At 56.1% G+C, this 17375-nt stretch overlaps 7 protein-coding genes across 7 annotated transcripts; 4 read left to right on the forward strand and 3 right to left on the reverse strand.

The window, feature by feature from the left end:
- Positions 1 to 1889: 1889 nt before the first annotated feature.
- CGCA056_v005132 (uncharacterized protein) lies at positions 1890 to 2854 on the forward strand (the record flags this gene model as incomplete). Its single annotated transcript, XM_037320386.1, has 2 exons — positions 1890 to 2229; positions 2286 to 2854. 2 exons carry the CDS (start codon positions 1890 to 1892, stop codon positions 2852 to 2854), a joined length of 909 nt encoding a protein of 302 aa, XP_037182076.1.
- Positions 2855 to 3846: 992 nt separating this feature from the next.
- Positions 3847 to 5889, forward strand: CGCA056_v005133 (ATP-dependent RNA helicase cyt-19; the record flags this gene model as incomplete). The annotated part of the gene is made up of 2 exons (XM_037320387.1): positions 3847 to 4208; positions 4266 to 5889. 2 exons carry the CDS (start codon positions 3847 to 3849, stop codon positions 5887 to 5889), a joined length of 1986 nt encoding a protein of 661 aa, XP_037182077.1.
- Positions 5890 to 6569: 680 nt separating this feature from the next.
- Positions 6570 to 7680, reverse strand: PEX7 (Peroxisomal targeting signal 2 receptor; the record flags this gene model as incomplete). The annotated part of the gene is made up of 2 exons (XM_037320388.1): positions 6570 to 7434; positions 7553 to 7680. The coding sequence occupies 2 exons, from the start codon at positions 7678 to 7680 to the stop codon at positions 6570 to 6572; spliced, it is 993 nt and encodes a 330-aa protein (XP_037182078.1).
- Positions 7681 to 8086: 406 nt separating this feature from the next.
- On the forward strand, positions 8087 to 9418 carry ALKBH2-1 (DNA oxidative demethylase ALKBH2; the record flags this gene model as incomplete). Its single annotated transcript, XM_037320389.1, has 1 exon — positions 8087 to 9418. One exon carries the CDS (start codon positions 8087 to 8089, stop codon positions 9416 to 9418), a length of 1332 nt encoding a protein of 443 aa, XP_037182079.1.
- A 40-nt stretch (positions 9419 to 9458) lies between these two features.
- Positions 9459 to 10606, reverse strand: Cenpv (Centromere protein V; the record flags this gene model as incomplete). Its single annotated transcript, XM_037320390.1, has 5 exons — positions 9459 to 9794; positions 9863 to 10073; positions 10129 to 10175; positions 10250 to 10324; positions 10376 to 10606. The coding sequence occupies 5 exons, from the start codon at positions 10604 to 10606 to the stop codon at positions 9459 to 9461; spliced, it is 900 nt and encodes a 299-aa protein (XP_037182080.1).
- A 2645-nt stretch (positions 10607 to 13251) lies between these two features.
- Positions 13252 to 14682, forward strand: SNDH (L-sorbosone dehydrogenase; the record flags this gene model as incomplete). The annotated part of the gene is made up of 4 exons (XM_037320391.1): positions 13252 to 13539; positions 13605 to 13985; positions 14038 to 14390; positions 14445 to 14682. 4 exons carry the CDS (start codon positions 13252 to 13254, stop codon positions 14680 to 14682), a joined length of 1260 nt encoding a protein of 419 aa, XP_037182081.1.
- A 1312-nt stretch (positions 14683 to 15994) lies between these two features.
- On the reverse strand, positions 15995 to 16671 carry CGCA056_v005138 (uncharacterized protein; the record flags this gene model as incomplete). The annotated part of the gene is made up of 3 exons (XM_037320392.1): positions 15995 to 16062; positions 16267 to 16499; positions 16559 to 16671. The coding sequence occupies 3 exons, from the start codon at positions 16669 to 16671 to the stop codon at positions 15995 to 15997; spliced, it is 414 nt and encodes a 137-aa protein (XP_037182082.1).
- Between the last annotated feature and the right edge of the window lie 704 nt (positions 16672 to 17375).

Below are 17375 nucleotides of genomic sequence, written 5' to 3' on the forward strand. Positions count from 1 at the left end.
GGAAACAAGTCCCTTAGAGACGAGACTACTCTCGTCCCGAATCAAACCAGCGATCGCAAAAGACCCTGCAGCGGATGTCAAAAACAATCCGAGGTTTTGTGTCGTGGTGGGCAGAGGAAAGAAACTAGCAGAGAAACGGCGTCCGGTGGCGAAGAGCCACCCATACAGAGGATTTAGTAGAGAAAGAACATCCGCAATAGTTCGTCTTTTGCTGTGTGGCGGGGCCCTCGGGGAAAGTAACAGAGACAGAGTGTGGTCACTCTCTTGGATGTGTGTGGGATGGAGGGGGGAACATGTCGGGATGGTTCCAAGATGCGGCGGCGTGGGCTGGCGGCTGGATCTCACTCGCTGCGTTAGCGCGTGGTGATTTTCAACCGCTTTTCTGCTTTTTGGTTTGCTTCGTCCACTGCTGATCCGTCCAGTTGCTCAAGTCTTCTGCAGCTGGTTGAACAACTTGTTGACGATGTTGCACAGCAGACAGTGACATGCTGGAACCGCATGTGACGCTGCAGCCGGGAGAACCCCTGTAACATATGGCGTGCCATATCTTCACGAGTTCTCTTGGGATAAGGCATCTTCATGCATCGCATCGCGCCATGATGAACATGCCGTGCAGTGCTTTGCCCACGGTTGTTGACAAGGAAGTCTTCGGCAAGGTATTCTCAGAAGCAGACAGAGACGGGTACAGGACGGAGTCCGGTACGTACCCGGTGGCATGGGTGGATCAGATAGACGATAAGCCCCGCTTCGACCCAACATTTTTGTCTTTCACATGCTAGAGGGACGCTACCGCAATGAGGCGTTCCAAGTACTCCCGGTCGAGCTCACTCTCACCTCAAGTCATGGGCGACGGGGGCGTGCGGTTTGAGCTCCCGGGGCCCTTCACACACTGACCCGACCACGACTCTCTCTGCGGTGGACTTGCACCCGTTTTTCCGCCTTACGCTTTGTACGCCGTACCTAGGTACTAAATGCGGTAGCAAAGGCGCAGTGGTTACAGTCGACATAAACAACAACAGCGCGGGGGACGCAGGTAAACAGCTAGCCACAAGACTCTTAAAGCAAGACAGGGTACCTCGTGGATGCATCTCCCACTTCCCCGGCCAGTCACCCAGTCCACGTTCACCTCGTTCTGAGGTAACTTTTCGGACGGGACTCTTCCCTCGTATCATCCCCATCCCCGGCCACCACCGATTCCCATCCGCCCACCGCCTGGGAAAAGGAAAAAGATCCAAAAACGGCCAGGGCCTACCGGCCAGACTCCAGGGTTACCCTTTCCTGCTTGGCACCTTGTCGTCTCGTCCCTCTTCGCCGCCTTTATTTTTTATTTGCTCTTGTACTCACTCGAGATCCCATTTTCTTTGTCTCACTTCACATTCTTCAACCCACGTTTACTTACAGGTTCATCCCACCAAGTAACCATCTGCCAAACCTCTACTTTTTCTCGCCTTGCTGCTCTACAACCCTTGTTGCTACCAAGCCACATCTCGAAGACAGGAACCTTCTCTCCCCTTTACCTCGGAAGAACAGCTACCTGCGCAGACGCATCGGAGACGTTCCATTGGCGGGCGATACCAACATCTCCAGACCTCCCCTCACCCAGCATTCCCGGATTGCTAGAAAGCGCGCGCTGGGCTAGAACACCTACCGTTGGTCGACGACATTCCTGATCTCGCCTAAACCGTCCTCGATCACAGGCCAGGAACTCACCTGAAGGCCTATTTCTCCGAATTCCCCAGCGACTCGATTTGTTGTGGTACTGCGATACTAAACCCGGCCGCCGGTGGAAGAGACCCGAAAGACACATAATGCCCCCCTTGCGACCTTGGGCAACCATTTTCGAAGAATTTCATTTACAGCAGAGTAGAATGTCATCGACAGTATTCTCAATGCTTCCCACGTCACTACAGGCGCGGCTGCCGTTGCCGCCGATAAAACAGCTCCGCAAGACCGTGAGCCTTCAAACCCTCACCTCCAGCAGGCAATCGCATACCCGTTCCCTCTCTGGCCTTGACAGCGTCCATTCCAACACCACCCAGTCCCACATCATTTCAGAGACGGAGGAGCACACGAGGCTGGTGGCAACGGAGCACCATCAGTCATCGCGGACGTACGAGGTCCGATCGGCCGCGGACAAGCAAGAGTATCAACAACAGCAAAGTGAGCACCAGGTGCAGCTGCTACAGGCCCCGCAACAATCGAATGTGGATTGGCGATGGGTCCAACAAGGTAATTGCCAATCTACCTAATTCTCAGGTCGCCTTACTGACATGAGTGTGCTTTAGGTGTGAATCTGATCAACGTGGCTCGCGATGATACTCGTCGCCCACCTACCATGGGGCCGGGAGCGGAATTTGAACGAAAAGCTTTCATCGACGGCGTTGAGTACATACTCAAGGCTCTACCAGGAGATCTGAATGACATGGAGATCGACCGCCTTCGTGCCTCTTTGCCGAATAATCTCAGATCCCCTGCTGGTGACCGGTCGCATTCACCGTCACGCAGCCCGAGTGGATCGCGATCGATTCTCCACCGAGGCGTTCAGACGGCCGTTGTCAACATCTTCATCCTCATTCACCTGGCTTTACCGTACATTGTCCTTCTCATCCGCCTGGCCGCCCGTACCGAGAGAGAATACAAGCTCTCCGAGAGAGTTGTGGGTTCCGGCATGAGCTTCGCCAATACCGTTGGCAGCTTCGGCATGAGAACTACGGGCGCTCTTTACAACGTTGGTGACGGCCGGGTCGGACAAGCACTCACGGAAGCGATTGCCTGGACCGTGGAGGGGGTCACGGGCGGTCTTTCCGAAGGAGTGGGTGAGGGTCTGAGCATCGTGGGCGCGAAACGGCAATGATATGAACGATAAGGATACAGAATCCAACGCTACGAGATGCCTCTCGCTATTACCCAGAAAGGGCATTTTCTTATCATCTGTGTTGGCTTGAGACTTTCGGAGTACATTTCTGGGTTTTGTGTTGGTTCGGTCGGCAGGTCTTTGGGAACGACCGGAAAGAGGAGTTCTTCTTTTGGACGATTTAAACATTACGAAGACCACTGTGGTCGAAGCGAGGTATGGGCGCTGACTTGCTGGCGCGAGTCAGGATATGGGCGTTTCCAATCTTCCTCACTTGAGAGACACCTGATGATCTAGAGTGGTTGCATGCATTTATTCTGGTCAAACCCATCTAGCCATCGGATACGGCAAGAGATGGGTGACACAGGTAGACACGAGCCTATGTGGGATTCTCGATAGCTCAAAATGAAGAAACACTATCATGACACTGACAGCAAACTGACTCGTTGACATCGGCGCTGATCCAGTTCAGTTTGGGTTTCGCATGAGCGCCTCGGGATGGCCCCGGATTTCACATGACGGGAAAACGTAAGTGCAGATAACGTGTGTTTCTGAATCCACTTGCCTGGGCCTCCCGCCTTACTGAAAGTCGGAGTTGCTGGGAAAAGTGCAGAGTTACTCAACGAGTTAACAAATAACATGAGAAACCCCAGACAACGACTCTGTTGCGTTACCATCCATTTTCTTCTGTTTGACGCCAAACACTTCTACAAGGATCCAGTGTGCCGCCGGAGCCAACCGGGGCGCGCCCTTGAATGGCTCCACGACTGGTCCCTCGATGGACCCATAAAAAACTTATCGAAGACGTCTGATTAGGCCCGAGACCAAAAAAAAAAATCCATCGCCTCCCATCCACCTCCCAACTATCGCAGTTCGACGGTGAAAAAACAGAGCAAGACGTCTCCGTCCCCGTACCTTCATTCATCCCCTTTTTCATTCAAACTACATTGTCTTCGCTTCTTATCCAGTTTATACCGCTCTAATACGTCTAAATGTTTCGCCAATCTCTTAGGAGATGCGTTCGCATCAGCGGCGCAAGCTTCGCCGCCCCTGCCCTCCGAACCACGCGACTGGTCGTCCTCAAGTCAATCACCCAGCCCTCCCAGATTGCGCTTCGTGCGCCTGCCAGCTTGAATGCCTTCAGGCTCTACTCGAGCGAGGCCGCGGCGGCTGCTCCTGAGCAATCGGCCGATGCCCCCCAGCAGAAGTCCGGTCCCATTTCAAGATTCGAGGACCTGCGCACCCTGGGCGTCCACGACAACCTTGTCAACAGCATCACCATGGGCTTGAAGTATGAGACCATGACCGATGTTCAGTCCAAGACTATCGAACCGGCGTTGAAGGGAATGGACATGTAAGCCCCGAATTGCTTCTCTTCCAAAGTGATCACTCGCTAACTGACTTGTTCCAGGGTCGCCCAAGCCAAGACCGGTACTGGAAAGACGCTTGCCTTCCTCGTTCCTATCCTTCAAAGAATGATCTCCGCGGATCTCTCCCTCGCCACTCGTAGAGCGCGCTTCTCTGCCGACGCCTCCGACATCCGCGGAATCATCATCTCTCCCACCCGCGAGCTTGCTGAGCAGATCGCCGTTGAAGCCGAGAAGCTGTGCCAGGGCACCGGCTTGGTTGTCCAGCGTGCTGTTGGCGGTACCCAGAAGCGGCAGATGCTTATGGAGACCCGCAAACGCGGATGCCACTTGCTTGTCGGAACACCCGGTAGACTCAACGATCTCCTGAGCGACCGAAGCAGCGGTATCAGGGCCCCGAACTTGGCTGCCATTGTCCTCGACGAGGCCGACCGCATGCTGGATGTCGGCTTTGAGAGAGAACTGCAGGATATTGTTTCGCAGTTGCCCGACGCTAAGGAGACTCAGCGTCAGACTCTCCTCTTCTCCGCCACCATCCCCAGCAATGTCATTAACCTCGCCCGCCAGTGGGTCCGCCCCGACAACTTCGACTTTATCCAGACCGTCTCCAAAGACGACGTGCTTACCCACGAGAAGGTGAAGCAGCATGTTGTCAACTGCAGAGGCTGGGGCAACGTGCTTCCCTCCCTGTACGAGCTTATGCACACTGAGCTCGAGAAGCGTGCCAAGAACCCTGACCTGCTGCCTTTCAAGGCCTTGGTCTTCCTTCCCACCACCGGCTTTGTTGAGCTGGCCAGTGAGATCGACCGAAGCATGAAGCACATGAGAAGCCAGTACGACCGTGTCTGGAGCTGGCGCATTCACTCCAAGCTCACCCAACCAGCGCGCACCAAAGCTGCTGATCAGTTCCGCGCAGCGACTTCTGGAATCCTCTTCTCCTCAGACGTCACTGCCAGAGGTTTGGACTTCCCCAATGTAACCCACGTCATCCAAGTCGGCGCCCCTAGCGACCGTGAGCAGTACATTCACAGACTCGGCCGGACTGGTCGCGCGAAGAAGGAAGGCGAAGGCTGGCTCATCCTCCCCGAGTCCGATATCCGCAAGGCTCGTGCCGAGTTGGCTGGCCTCCCAATTGAGCCATCCGCCCTCGAATCTGCCAAGGTCGATTTTACCAGGGGAGAGACGTCCAGTGAGATTACCAAGGCAGTTACTAAGGCTACGTCCGAGGTTCCCGAGGAGATTCTCGAAAAGGCCTACTTGTCTCTTTGGGGACAATTCGACAACAGAACGGCGCAAGCCAAGGCGGACGAGCTCAAGGAGTGGTGGATTGATGGTATGCAGAAGGATAACACGCCATTCATGAGCAGGCAAGCACTTGAGAAGCGCGGCATCAGGAACATTCGGGGCATGAACACCACCTCCCCTAGAAGATCCAGTTACGAAGATGACCAGCCTCGTGGTTACGGTCGTGACTCTGGCCGCGGATTCGGTCGTGATTCTGGCCGCGGATTCGGTCGTGATTCTGCCCGCCGTGACTCTGGTCGCGGGTTCGGTCGTGATTCTGCCCGCCGTGCGCCTCGCGACGGATTTGAAAGGATGGAGCAAGACCGCTTTGGCGACAACAGAGGAGGCCGCCCTCAGCAGAAATCCCAGAGGCCATCTTTCTAAGCTGTAGTCTCTAGGAGAAAAGAACGATTGAAGTGGAGAGAGGCCCGTGATGGTGACGGGCCTCGAAACGTGTTAGACATATCATACCCCACCACACCCCCCAAATTCCCCCTTTGATCTGTCTGGGAGGCAGATTTGTATCATAGACATGATTTTGTTACGGAGCCACGATAGAAGGTCAGTTTGGGGGCGAACAAGGGTTGTGCAGTTGTATCAAAATCATTGGGATGGAACCGTAAAGAAAAACCGGCTTACTGTATACCACGAAAGCTCACGACAGCCATGTACATATAATATTGGAGAAAATCTCCGAATCTCTTCTTTGAAATAACGTTTCTTTTCGAGCTGGTGCTATGATTATGCTTCAATGGCTTAATATCCGGTTAGTTTGTAGATGTATTCATTCCACATCGTCTCACCCCTCAGATACCTCCTTATGCACCTACAACCTGCGGGTATCAGTCATACAGATAGCAACGATAGCGACGGTAGCCTTCATCCCCGGCCTCGATGAAGTCTTCCAAACCTGAAAACCTGGCTCCCATCAACGCCATTTGATGCTATTAGAGCGTTAACAAAAGCCATACCACCCCATGTTGGCAGCTCTTGTCCCGCAACACTACTTCTAGATCCCGAACGCCCGCCAAATGGTAAAAGCCAACGAACGATACGAAAACCCTTTACCGACCAGCCAGCAAGGCGTTCGCATCCCACAACAAAACCCTCTCGTCCCAGCCGACGGTCGCCACCCAACCCCCGACACCAAACAGGCACCAATCTACGCCCACCACAAACTCGGTGTGCCTGTTCATGATGCCGACTTGCGCTCCCACCTGCGCCCCGCCGGCCGGCCCCGCGGGCGGCGCGTTCGAGCGATCGTCCCATAACCTGACGGTCATGTCGTAGCTCGCCGTCAACAGCAGGTCCGCCGCGTGCGGGCTCCAAGCCAGTCTCCTGACGGCGTATTCGTGCCCCTGCATGACGGACACCGGCCCGGCCGTCGGGTTCCGGATGTCAAACGTGCGCACGGCGCGGTCCACGCCGCCGGTCGCGATGACGGTGTCGCGGTACTTGTTCCAGTCGTGCGTCAAGACCTCCGCGGGCGCCGCCGAGGGGAAGGTGGGCCCGGCGGCGTGCACGGGGATCATGGACGTCAGGTGGTAGCGCGAGGAGACGGGGGTGCGCAGGTCGAAGATGCGGATCTGCGAGTCGGAGGAGACGGCGGAGATGATGTTGGGGTTGGAGGGCTGGAAGGCGGCGCTGTAGGTGCAGTTGCCGACGGGGAGGGTGCGCAGGGAGTGGTCGCGCGTCGGGGACCACAGCTTGATTGTGCCGTCCCAGGAGGCGGAGACGAAGGTGTCCTTTGTGATGGGGCTCCAGTTGACGGAGAAGGTCTCGCGCTTGTGTTCGTGGAAGTTCATGACGGGGAAGTCCTTGACGCCGAGGTCGAAGAGCTTGATGGAGCCGTCGCCGCAGGCCACGACAAGCTGGTTTTCGTTGATCTCGGACCAAGCGAGGTCATATTGGGAGTCGTTGGTGTCGAAGCTGTTCGTCGTGCAAGGTTAGCCATGTTAAGAACCGGATTGAGTGTTGACATTGAAGGTGAGAGGGGCCTTGCGTTGCTTCGACCTCGACGCCACGGGCTGTCAGGCCCAGGCAGAACACTCGACCATTTCCTACGATGCCAAAGTTGGCAGAAGATGCGACGGCGATGCGCGAGTCGTAGTAGGGCGAGTATTTTACGGCGTACGGGTTGTAGCCCTGTGTACGGAATTCAAGCATTGGGGCCATGCCGGCGGCGTCGGTGCAAGGCGATGCTGCTGCTGCTGGTTCGGGGGCCCGAGGTGTTTGTGAATTGGGACGGGCGAGAAGAGGCAAAGGGACCGTCACGGCAAAAGCATATGAACGCGGGCGGGACAGCTCTGTCCAGGCCACAGGGGCTGGTGATGTAACGCCGATCCGGGGTACCTCGGCAGGACGGGGGAGTGCTGGGATGAGGGATGGCGGGGTGGCTTTCAGCACTCCAAGGTATGCGTTTATCGGGTATATGAGGGGCTGTGGGGCTAGCACTTTAGCAGCGCGCTCTAGACGCGCCTGGTCGATTACGCCCTTTGGCAGTGCGTCGTCCGTCCCCTTTTGCTGTAGTGGCTTGGTTTTTATAGTCAAGGTTCCGCGCCAACGGGATCCAGCTTCGAATATGAAGCGGTTTCGATTTTCCCAGCCGGTGTATGACTACATCATGGAGCCTGAAAAGAAGCGGAAGCTCAGCCCTGCCTCGACCCAGCGCGCAGAGGAGGATGACGAGCCAACTGAGGTGAAGCTTGCAATGCTATCATCGCTTCACCCGAATGTTGAGCAGGAAATGCTGCTCGATGTTCTCTTGGCTCATAACGGCTCCGTCGCCGAATCTCTTGAGGCACTCGCAACCCCAACCTCTGTCAAGAAACCCAGCGGCGTAATGGGCGCCCAGAGCTCGTTGAGGAATTTCGCCACAAAATCGGTGGAAAATGGGACTGGCGCAGAAAGCTCCGCGAAGAGGAGATTACTGTCAAAGAAGGGCACCACGCTACATCTCTACGACCCTGACGACATTGCAGAACACACCCCCTGCTCAGTCATCCACAACTTTCTCCCGGCCGAAGAGGCCAACGACCTCCTGCGGGAGCTCTTGCGGGAAGCTGAAACCTTTGAGAAGAACGTCACATTCAAACTCTTTGACAACGTAGTTGCCAGCCCCCACACCACGAGCTTCTATGTCGAGAGCTACGACGACATTCAGCGGCAAAAGACGGACTACCTGTATAACGGCGCCAAACTTACCGACATCCGCCGCATCACCCCTCAGCTTGTCAAAGTCAAGCCAAAGGTGGCGGAAGCCGTGAACGCGGAAATACAAAAGAGGATTGCGACCCGTTACCCCGGGGGCAAGAAGCTGCGGTTCCAGTCTCCCAAACCGTGGGCTCCCAACTCGGCGTTCGTCAACTGCTACGACGGACCGCAGGAGAACGTCGGGTACCACAGCGACCAGCTGACATATCTCGGCCCCCGCGCCGTAATCGGGTCTCTGTCTCTCGGCGTGGCACGAGAGTTCCGCGTGCGCCGCATCATTCCCAAGGATGGAGATAGCAACTCGGCCGAGGACCGTGATGCGGAGGGCCAGATCTCGATTCACCTCCCGCATAACTCGTTGCTGGTCATGCATGCCGAGATGCAAGAGGAATGGAAGCACAGCATTGCGCCGGCGCAGTCGATCGACCCTCACCCTGTCGCTGGAAACAAGCGCATAAATATCACGTACCGCGACTACAAGGCGAACATGCACCCTCGTTACACGCCAAAGTGCGATTGCGGCATCCCCTGCGTGTTGCGGGTTGTCCAGAGGAAGAAGGAAAGCCATGGGAAGTACTTCTGGATGTGCCATGGCGGAAACGCGCCTGGTAAAGAGAGTTGCCCGTTCTTCCAATGGGGGAAATTCGACGACGATGGCAATCCCATATGGACTCACGCGAAACCGAAACCTTCGGCGTGAACTTTTGTCTATTCACAACACGTGCTATTGAACACACCGATCAGGGGTTCACATATGGGTTTGTGTCTGCCGGCTTGAGGTCTCCCGCACCGTTGACCTGGCGAATCTGCAGGCGCGTGAGGTCTAGCCCGTCAATGACCCGAGCGTTGACGGGATGCACCTGTTTGCACAACTTGTGGTAGTACTGCGCTATCTCCGCCATACCAGCGAGCTCCTCGTCGCTCAGGGACCTGCACTCGTTCGTCAATGGGACGCCGCATCTCTTGCAGAAGGTCTTGGCCAGGATCCCGTAGTTGAATACGTGCCGGCCAATCTTGTCTTCGTCTCCAGCCAATACGACCTGCTCGGCGGGGGGTTTGATCCAGACGTAACCGTTCTACACACGGGTCAGTTCACGCTTTGCGTATGCGCGGCCTCCCTTGGAGAGGAAGAACAATCACTTACACGCGCGCAGATGCTGCAGTTGCACTCGACAATGCCTCCCATGAGACCTTCCCCTGCCCATGTCTCATCCATGGGATTGCTGAACACCGCGAAGGTGACATCGCCGCAGTGACAGCTACCCGTGTACGCCTTCCCACCCTCAAATTCGGCCGGCTTGGAACCTTTGTGCGCATGAGGGGTGTACTTGTCTCCAAGCGACGCGCCGTCAAACCTGTCACTGTGTCAGTCTCGAGCCGACTCTGTCGTGGTCTCTAAGAGGGCCCTACGGTTTCTTCTCGAGCGCAAAGATGTCCAGGTCTTGGATTGAGCGCACCTGCAGGTACCGTCAGCTTCTTGCCCGTTTGAGTCTGTGGGAGTGCATCGTGCGGCGAAGGATTCGAGACTTACATTCAACCCCAACTTCATACCTGGCGGCCCGTTGGGGAAGTCCACCATAATCTCGGTAGCACAGTTACCACAGAACTGAGCGGGCATCAGGATGTTTTCTTTCCGCGGATGATTTCCTCAGCTCACCTTATGGGTCATGTTTCCAGAGCCAAAGTTGTAGCTCGAGAGGTCGCTCGCGGCGCCCTTGACAACTTTGAAGTCTTCGGGAGCGGGCATGATCCAAAGAGCGCCCTTCTTGGAGCAGATGCTGCAGTTGCAGTCGACTGCACTCTTGATCTCCGGGAGGCGGACTTCGTAGACGAAGGCGCCGCAGTGGCAGTTGCCGCGATAGGTTTGCTTGGGCTCTTCGGATGTCATGTTGGGCGAGGGGGGAGAGATTCTGCTGCTGGAGAGGAGATGAAGGAGGCAATGAGGTCTGGCAAAGATGAGATCAACATCTTGACAGCTCTCCGTCTCTTATAGAATTCAATACACACGATGTAAGAGCGTTTGAAGCGACCAAGGCTGCGTGCTGAGGGCTGAGATGGGTTTGCGTAGCCGGATTAGTCAACGGTACATTTTGTTGAGATGGAAGTGGATTGCTGACAGTCCACCGTGGCCTCATTGGTATTTCTTAGTGAAGATGTACGGTTCTCCGGCCCCAGGGATACTATTTTGAAGCTCGTTTCCGGGTCACCGACACGATCTCCGGGCGGCACTGATGGTTTTACGCTGCTGACTGCATAGAATAGCGCAACGCCTGTGCGACGTCGGATTTGGGCGCCGTGACCCGCCTTTGTCGCATGCGACGATGACGAATGTGCTTCAAGAAGCGAATTGCTGTCTTTACCTACTGAGACTGAGACTCTTTGACTCATCTAAGCGGTTGCCGTTGCATCACACTTCATTGGTCCCTTACTGCAGCTCGCGACAGGCAGGAGTTGCGCCGCGCTTACGGTGTACATAAGGCATGTCGTTACAGCTCTTCAGCGTTGGTAGGTTGTCTAGGTTGCCCGACAACTCGCAGGCCCAAGAAGAGGTTGACTGACGGCTTACGATAAAGTCTTTGTGCGTGAGAAGTATCCAATGCAAAACTCGGGAGTCATTCAGACGGCGTGTGAGATAAGCCAAGCAGGCAACCACCGAAGCGGACGTTGTGTTGTTACCGGGCGAGAGGAAAGTTTCGGCGACCCAGCTGTTGGGGACCCGCGGGAGCTACGTTGGACATTTATCGGATTGGACTTAGAGGGCGATGTGGCATGTTGGGGTGAAGCTGTGATACGGAAATAGAGCGAGGTGCAATCCGGATGTTTGTTGAGATGAACACCCTCGTCCACTGAAGGATCCTGAGCGGGGAGTTGAACAGGGAAAGACGGGTTGGGGGGTTTCAGTGTCCCCAGCACTTGGCCAGGGGCCGTCCCGTCCCGGCGAGTTTTTAGGGAAACCCGCCGAACCCCATTAATCTGGCGAGCGTTAAAAGGAAAGCTGACGACCGAGAAGGAGGCAGCCAGTGTATTGTGCATTTTCCAGCAATGCCTTACGCGCTCCCGGGGCCATTCAAGTTCCGGATGGGTCCGCAGACGATCAACGGCCGCCGTGGTTGCGGTGGGAGGGCCGAGGAGGCGGAGATGACCAGCCCGGGCATATCGGACTTACACCCGTTGCATGTCATCGCCAAGAGAGGACCGGCACACTGATAAAGCAAGCGAACCGACTTTTCGACCTTTTTGACGCTTGCTTGCTTGCCTGCGTGCCTGCTTCGCATCTCGCCAAGCCGGCGTACGAAGCTCCAAAGATGATTGATAATCGCTTGATCAGTCACACCAAGCATTCCTCTCGATAATATCTCCATCCAATCGGCGGAATGCAGCGGGCGCCGTGGGCCAAGGAATCACAGGCTTAACAGCCTATTCGAGTACACTTTGCCCAAGACGTCTCAGTTTGAGGACGAAGCCGTTCCTTTCCCCGCATACGATGAACCGCAGACACCCCCCCAAGACATATCCCCCCCCCTTAGATCAACGATCAACGATCAACCGGCCGTCACGGGCTGCCATTTACAGATTAACGGGGCCAGGTTCCTGATTCGAGATAGGCCGCACGCTGTGTGGGATGGGGCCCCCCCGGCCGGCTCCCGCGGGAGAAGTCAACCTTATTACAACGGCTATGGTGCCAAGCTGATCGGCCGTTCGCAAGCATGCCACACCAGCACCCAATTCGTCCAAACGGCCCTGTTCCTTTCTTAAAGTGCAACTGTGGCTCCTCGTCCACCGTCGTCATTCCTCGTTTGCCTCATTCACTTTCCATCTCAAGTAAATCACCCCTGCCTCGAATGTCTTGCCAGCTGCCGTGCTGGGAAGTCACCCGCCGGCAGTTTGTTGCATCGCGTACGACGTGATTCGCTTGGCGAGCATTAGACAGCGCAACTCCCCTTTTGTGCTTAAAATTTGCCAACTTGGCCCTCGGTTGACAGTGCATCGGAGGATGGCTGGCGAGGCGGGAGTGCCAGGGCAAGACATCCAGCAGTCAGTCAGTCAGTCTGTCATCGCTTCGGCACTTTGGGTTTCGCCATGGACTCGGAAGACAATGTGAGGGAGGGTGATGTGATGGCCAAGATCTGCGAATTACCATCCCCGCTTCCGGTGTGCTAGGTTGAGAAAGGGAGGCTTTGAATCCTGGGATCCTCGTGCTGGGCGTGTGGGTGGCCCTTTACCGTTGCGTCAGGCAAGCGGGTGATTGCAGTGTTCTTGCTTGAAATGTATTTGAAGCCAGGCCCGACCCCTTGCCCCTGGGTGGTATCCAAGAACGGGGGTTACTCCTGAGCTCAAGGTCCTGCTCCGTCTGCTTGCTGTATCCATAGGAGCTCCTGCTCTCCTGACATCACCTCCCCAGGCTTTCTCTTTTAAAAGCCGAGTCGCATCCACACATCTCGGGATCTTCCCATAGTGTTTCACCTCTTCCAGGCACATACATGCACAGCCAGGCCTAGGACAATCCTCGCTGTGTTCGGATCGACGTTCGACATGGCCTCCATCAAATCTGCCGTGACCGTTGTCGTGGCCGCGCTGCTCTCGGGAGTGGCTGCTCAGTGCCCAAACTTGACTCCTGTCTCGCAGCCCTCGTTGGCCGAAGGCTACTCTGCAAGACTTGTCCTGAACGGCCTTGATTCTCCGCGAAGTCTTCAATTTGACACCGAGGGAAACCTGCTCATTCTAGAGCAAGGTGCTGGCGTTCAATATGTCAAATTGACCGACAATGGCGGAACAGACGTCTGCGCGGCTTCTCAGAAGCAGCTGATTCCCAACACACAGGTATGTCAATCAACCCTCACGTTGAATGATTTCCCGGGAGACGAACCAAACTTACGAAATCGCAGCTCAACCACGGCATCGCTCTGTCCGCGGATGGCAAGACGATTTACGCATCGTCTTCTACAGTAGTATACGCCTACCCGTATGACGCGGCCGCCGGCACGGTTGGCCAGGCTCGTCCCATCATCAACATCCCGACGCAGACTGGCCACTCGAGCCGAACATTGTTGATCCCCAAGAGCAGTCCCAACTTCCTGCTGGTTTCGGTTGGCTCCGCGCCTAACCTCGACCTTCCGACGGCCGAGGTCTCTTCTGGTCGCAGCCAAGTCCGCGCCTTTGACCTCACTACGATCACCGGAGATCCCGTTGCTTACAACGATGGAGAGGTCGTGGGATGGGGCCTGCGTAACAGCGTCGGTCTCGCAGACAATGTTGACGGTGGAATCGTGAGTTTGCCCTAGTAACTTTGGTAGGGCATTGGCTAACGACACATTTAAGTGGACGGTCGAGAACTCGCTGGATAACATGGACCGGAGCGGTACGGATGTCCACAACGACAACCCCGGAGAAGAGCTGAACTACCACGGCATCTTCAACTCATCATCCAACGAGTTGAGTGGAACAAACTACGGCTATCCCAACTGCTTCGCTGTCTGGGACACCACTACCATCCCTGATGTCCAGGTCGGAAGCCAGGTCACCCAGGGAACACCTTCAGGCGACGTGACGGATGCGTACTGCCAGTCAACACCTGTGGCACCTCGACTCACTTTCCAGGCCCACCTGGCGCCCCTCGATATCAAGTTCGAGCCCAGCGGAAAGGCTGCGTACATTTCCTTCCACGGTAGCTGGTAAGCACCTTCAGGACGGGACTTTGAAGTTGGCGGAAGCTAACGTACTCGCAGGAACCGCCAGCCTCCTGATGGATACCGACTCAGCCGAGTTGACTTCGGAGCCGATGGACAGCCCACGGCCGCCTCGACGAGTCGGGAGGCGGAAGTCAGAGTGATGTGGAACAGCGACCAATCTGTCTGCCCCAACGGTTGTTTCCGACCTGTCGGTCTTGCATGGGACACCAAGGGTAGACTGTTCATGGTAAGCGACGCATCGAACGAGCTCTTCGTCATCACGGTCCCCGCATAGAATGCGGGAGACCCTGGGATATCGTGCCCGGCGTAGTCAGCTAATCATATCGCTGTGGATGGACTGGGAACAGTGTGTGGAGGTATGAAGAGGAGGATCTTCTATGCACATATTTACTGGAGCGTGGTGGCCGGATGCCCTGCACATAGCTTAGCTACGCCGGCAATACAATTCACGTTCGATTGTTGTCTACTCAGAGATGACCTGGCTCGCCTGGGCGGGATGGCTGGCTTCAGTCCATCTGCCTACCGTCGGCGCATGTCGTTACAAAAAGAAACCCCAACCCTCAAACGTCTTTTCTCTCGCAAGGAGAAGGCTGTCTGTCAAAAGACGAAACGAAACAGTTCCTCATCAAGATTGCCGAAGACAGACAAGCGGGGAAAATGTGCCTCGTTGCCGTGCAGCAGCAGAGAGGACGACCCTTGCATCGGCCCGGGCTGCAGTGGACCAAGCGGGGATCTCCCAGTGTGTTTGTGCCTCTCCCACTTGGGCATAGTCTGGTGCGTTTTTCGCTCTCAGCAGCAGTCTTCCCGTATTGATTCGCGTGGTGAGGTGCGACTGGCCTTGGGAATAGAAGGGCAAACGCAAGTGCAGATGCTGTGCATGCCGTAGTACGCTTCCTGGTAGCGCGGTGCTCCAATCAGGTGTCACGCCAGCTCTCTCAGGTCTCACTCGTCCAACCAATCTTGCCTGGGCACCCTCTCCCACCCGTCCCGTCCGTCGGTGTCCCTCTCGCTCCCGGCCAGTCTTAATCCAACACACTCATTCTGCTCAGCCTGCCCGTTTACTGCGTTGCGTCCCCATCCCACGTTGGGCTGAGCCGCCAAAACACTCGTTTGCCGCCCTTCATCCATTCTCGAACCTGTGGTTCGTTTCGTCTTCATTCCGACGCCCAGAGGCTTCACCTGTTGTCGACGCCCGCTAACCGCAACGCATTTGTCTCAGCCTCTGCGACACTGCAACGTCGGAACCCACGGTCTGTCGAGGCACCGTCACGCGCGCGCATCGTGCTGCACGAACTGTCCTCGCCTGCCTGATCCTTCATTCGAACTTCCCACGCACATCACTCGCTTGACACGCACCGTCCGACATTTGGGCTCGCGACATTTGCGACTCAGCCCTACGGCCCGACTTTTCGCGTCTTCGAGGCGCGCAATCTTTGCGACACGCTGCAGACAACCCTGTCGCCCACGTCACTTGACGCAAGCGCAAACACAAATACGCCGACCGCAACTGAGCGCACGAGATGCCTCTCATCAATCGGCAAAACCTCGACGACGATGTAGTGGTCCCGGCCCACTACGGCGGCTGGTCACCGCTCAGCCCCGGCGCCGTGGTTGGCGTCACGCTTGGCGCCGTCGTCGGGTTCCTCCTCGTCCTCTGGATGTTCTACACCTGCATCAACTTCGGCCGAGCTCCTGTCGAACCATCATCATCATCGTTGTACACACCCACCGCGACATCGGTTCTCTCAGTTCGGTCTCGGAGCCGACGTCATCGCAAACACCGCAGTCCGGCTCGTGGGCCGAGAATAATCGCGACGGAGGAGGTGAGGGTCCGAGAGAGGGACAGCGTGAGCCGGACCAGGGGCGGACCGATCATTGTTGACGCAGATCCGCCGATGGTGGAGCGTAGAACGAGCCGGGGACCGCCGCCTCCCAGGATCGTGACAGATGAGGAGGAGGAGGTTGTCGTTATCGAGGAGCATGAGCCTGAGAGGAGGCGGAGGAGGAGACACAGCAGTTCTCACAGGCACAGCAGCCGACACGAGAGCCGGAGACGTAGCAGTCGCGACTACTAGGGCAGAGAGGATATACCTGGGTTGGGTTGTTGAGTTGTTGGGCCTTTCGAGTCATGGGGGAGATATTGGGCATACGATATTGCAATGGATTCACCCTGCTTCCTGATGGACAGATGTTTTCGACTGCGACGCATGTACTGGGACGATAAAGTGTACGAATGTTTGTGTGAGAGATGTCGGTTTGGCATGTGAGCGCAGCGGTCATGCGATTATACGTCAAACGGGCCGGGGAATTTTCTGGGGAAAGGGGCCCCTTCTCTCGTGTAGAGATCAGACGGAAGAATGACAGTGGCGCCGTTCCTCGGATGCGGGATGGACCTGGGCGTGTTCGGTTTCGATACGAAAAGAAGATGCCCGCATTCCTCACCCCGGAAGAGTTGTTGATGTTCAGCATTACCCGAATACGGAAGAATTTCAGAATCTTTAACCCTCCACGATCGACGGCGGGTGTCGTCCGGCGCGTGACGACGCTTGAAGCGGCCTGAAGCGGAGCCGCGACACCACCCCGAAGAGCGAAGAGGTTGCCTGCCGGAGGTTTCGGGCTCTTTTTTGCTTCATGTTCATTCGGTGATCTCTTGATGATTCTGTTGGGCTTATTTAGCAGGTCGGCTGGTGAGGCGTTAGGGGTTCTGGGTGTTATTCCGTGGTTGAAGAGGGTTTGCTAGTCTGCCAGGCAGATATGCACGCGGATTCTCATTGATTTACACTGAATAATGGCTGCATGTGTTTTCCCCAGAGCACTTTCGTCCGAATATTTGTTTCCCTTGCTCCTGGAGGGACTGAAAGCGCACCAAGATGTGGGTGCGCCCAAGCTAAGCCTCGGCGCGGCTTGACATCTCATGCACGGCATCTGCATGGTGCACAAGCCGCGCCAGGCACATTGAGCCAAAAT

This window comes from Colletotrichum aenigma, assembly GCF_013390185.1.
Source record: "Colletotrichum aenigma strain Cg56 chromosome Unknown KSG_Cg56_contig03, whole genome shotgun sequence".
Lineage (NCBI taxonomy): Eukaryota > Fungi > Ascomycota > Sordariomycetes > Glomerellales > Glomerellaceae > Colletotrichum > Colletotrichum aenigma.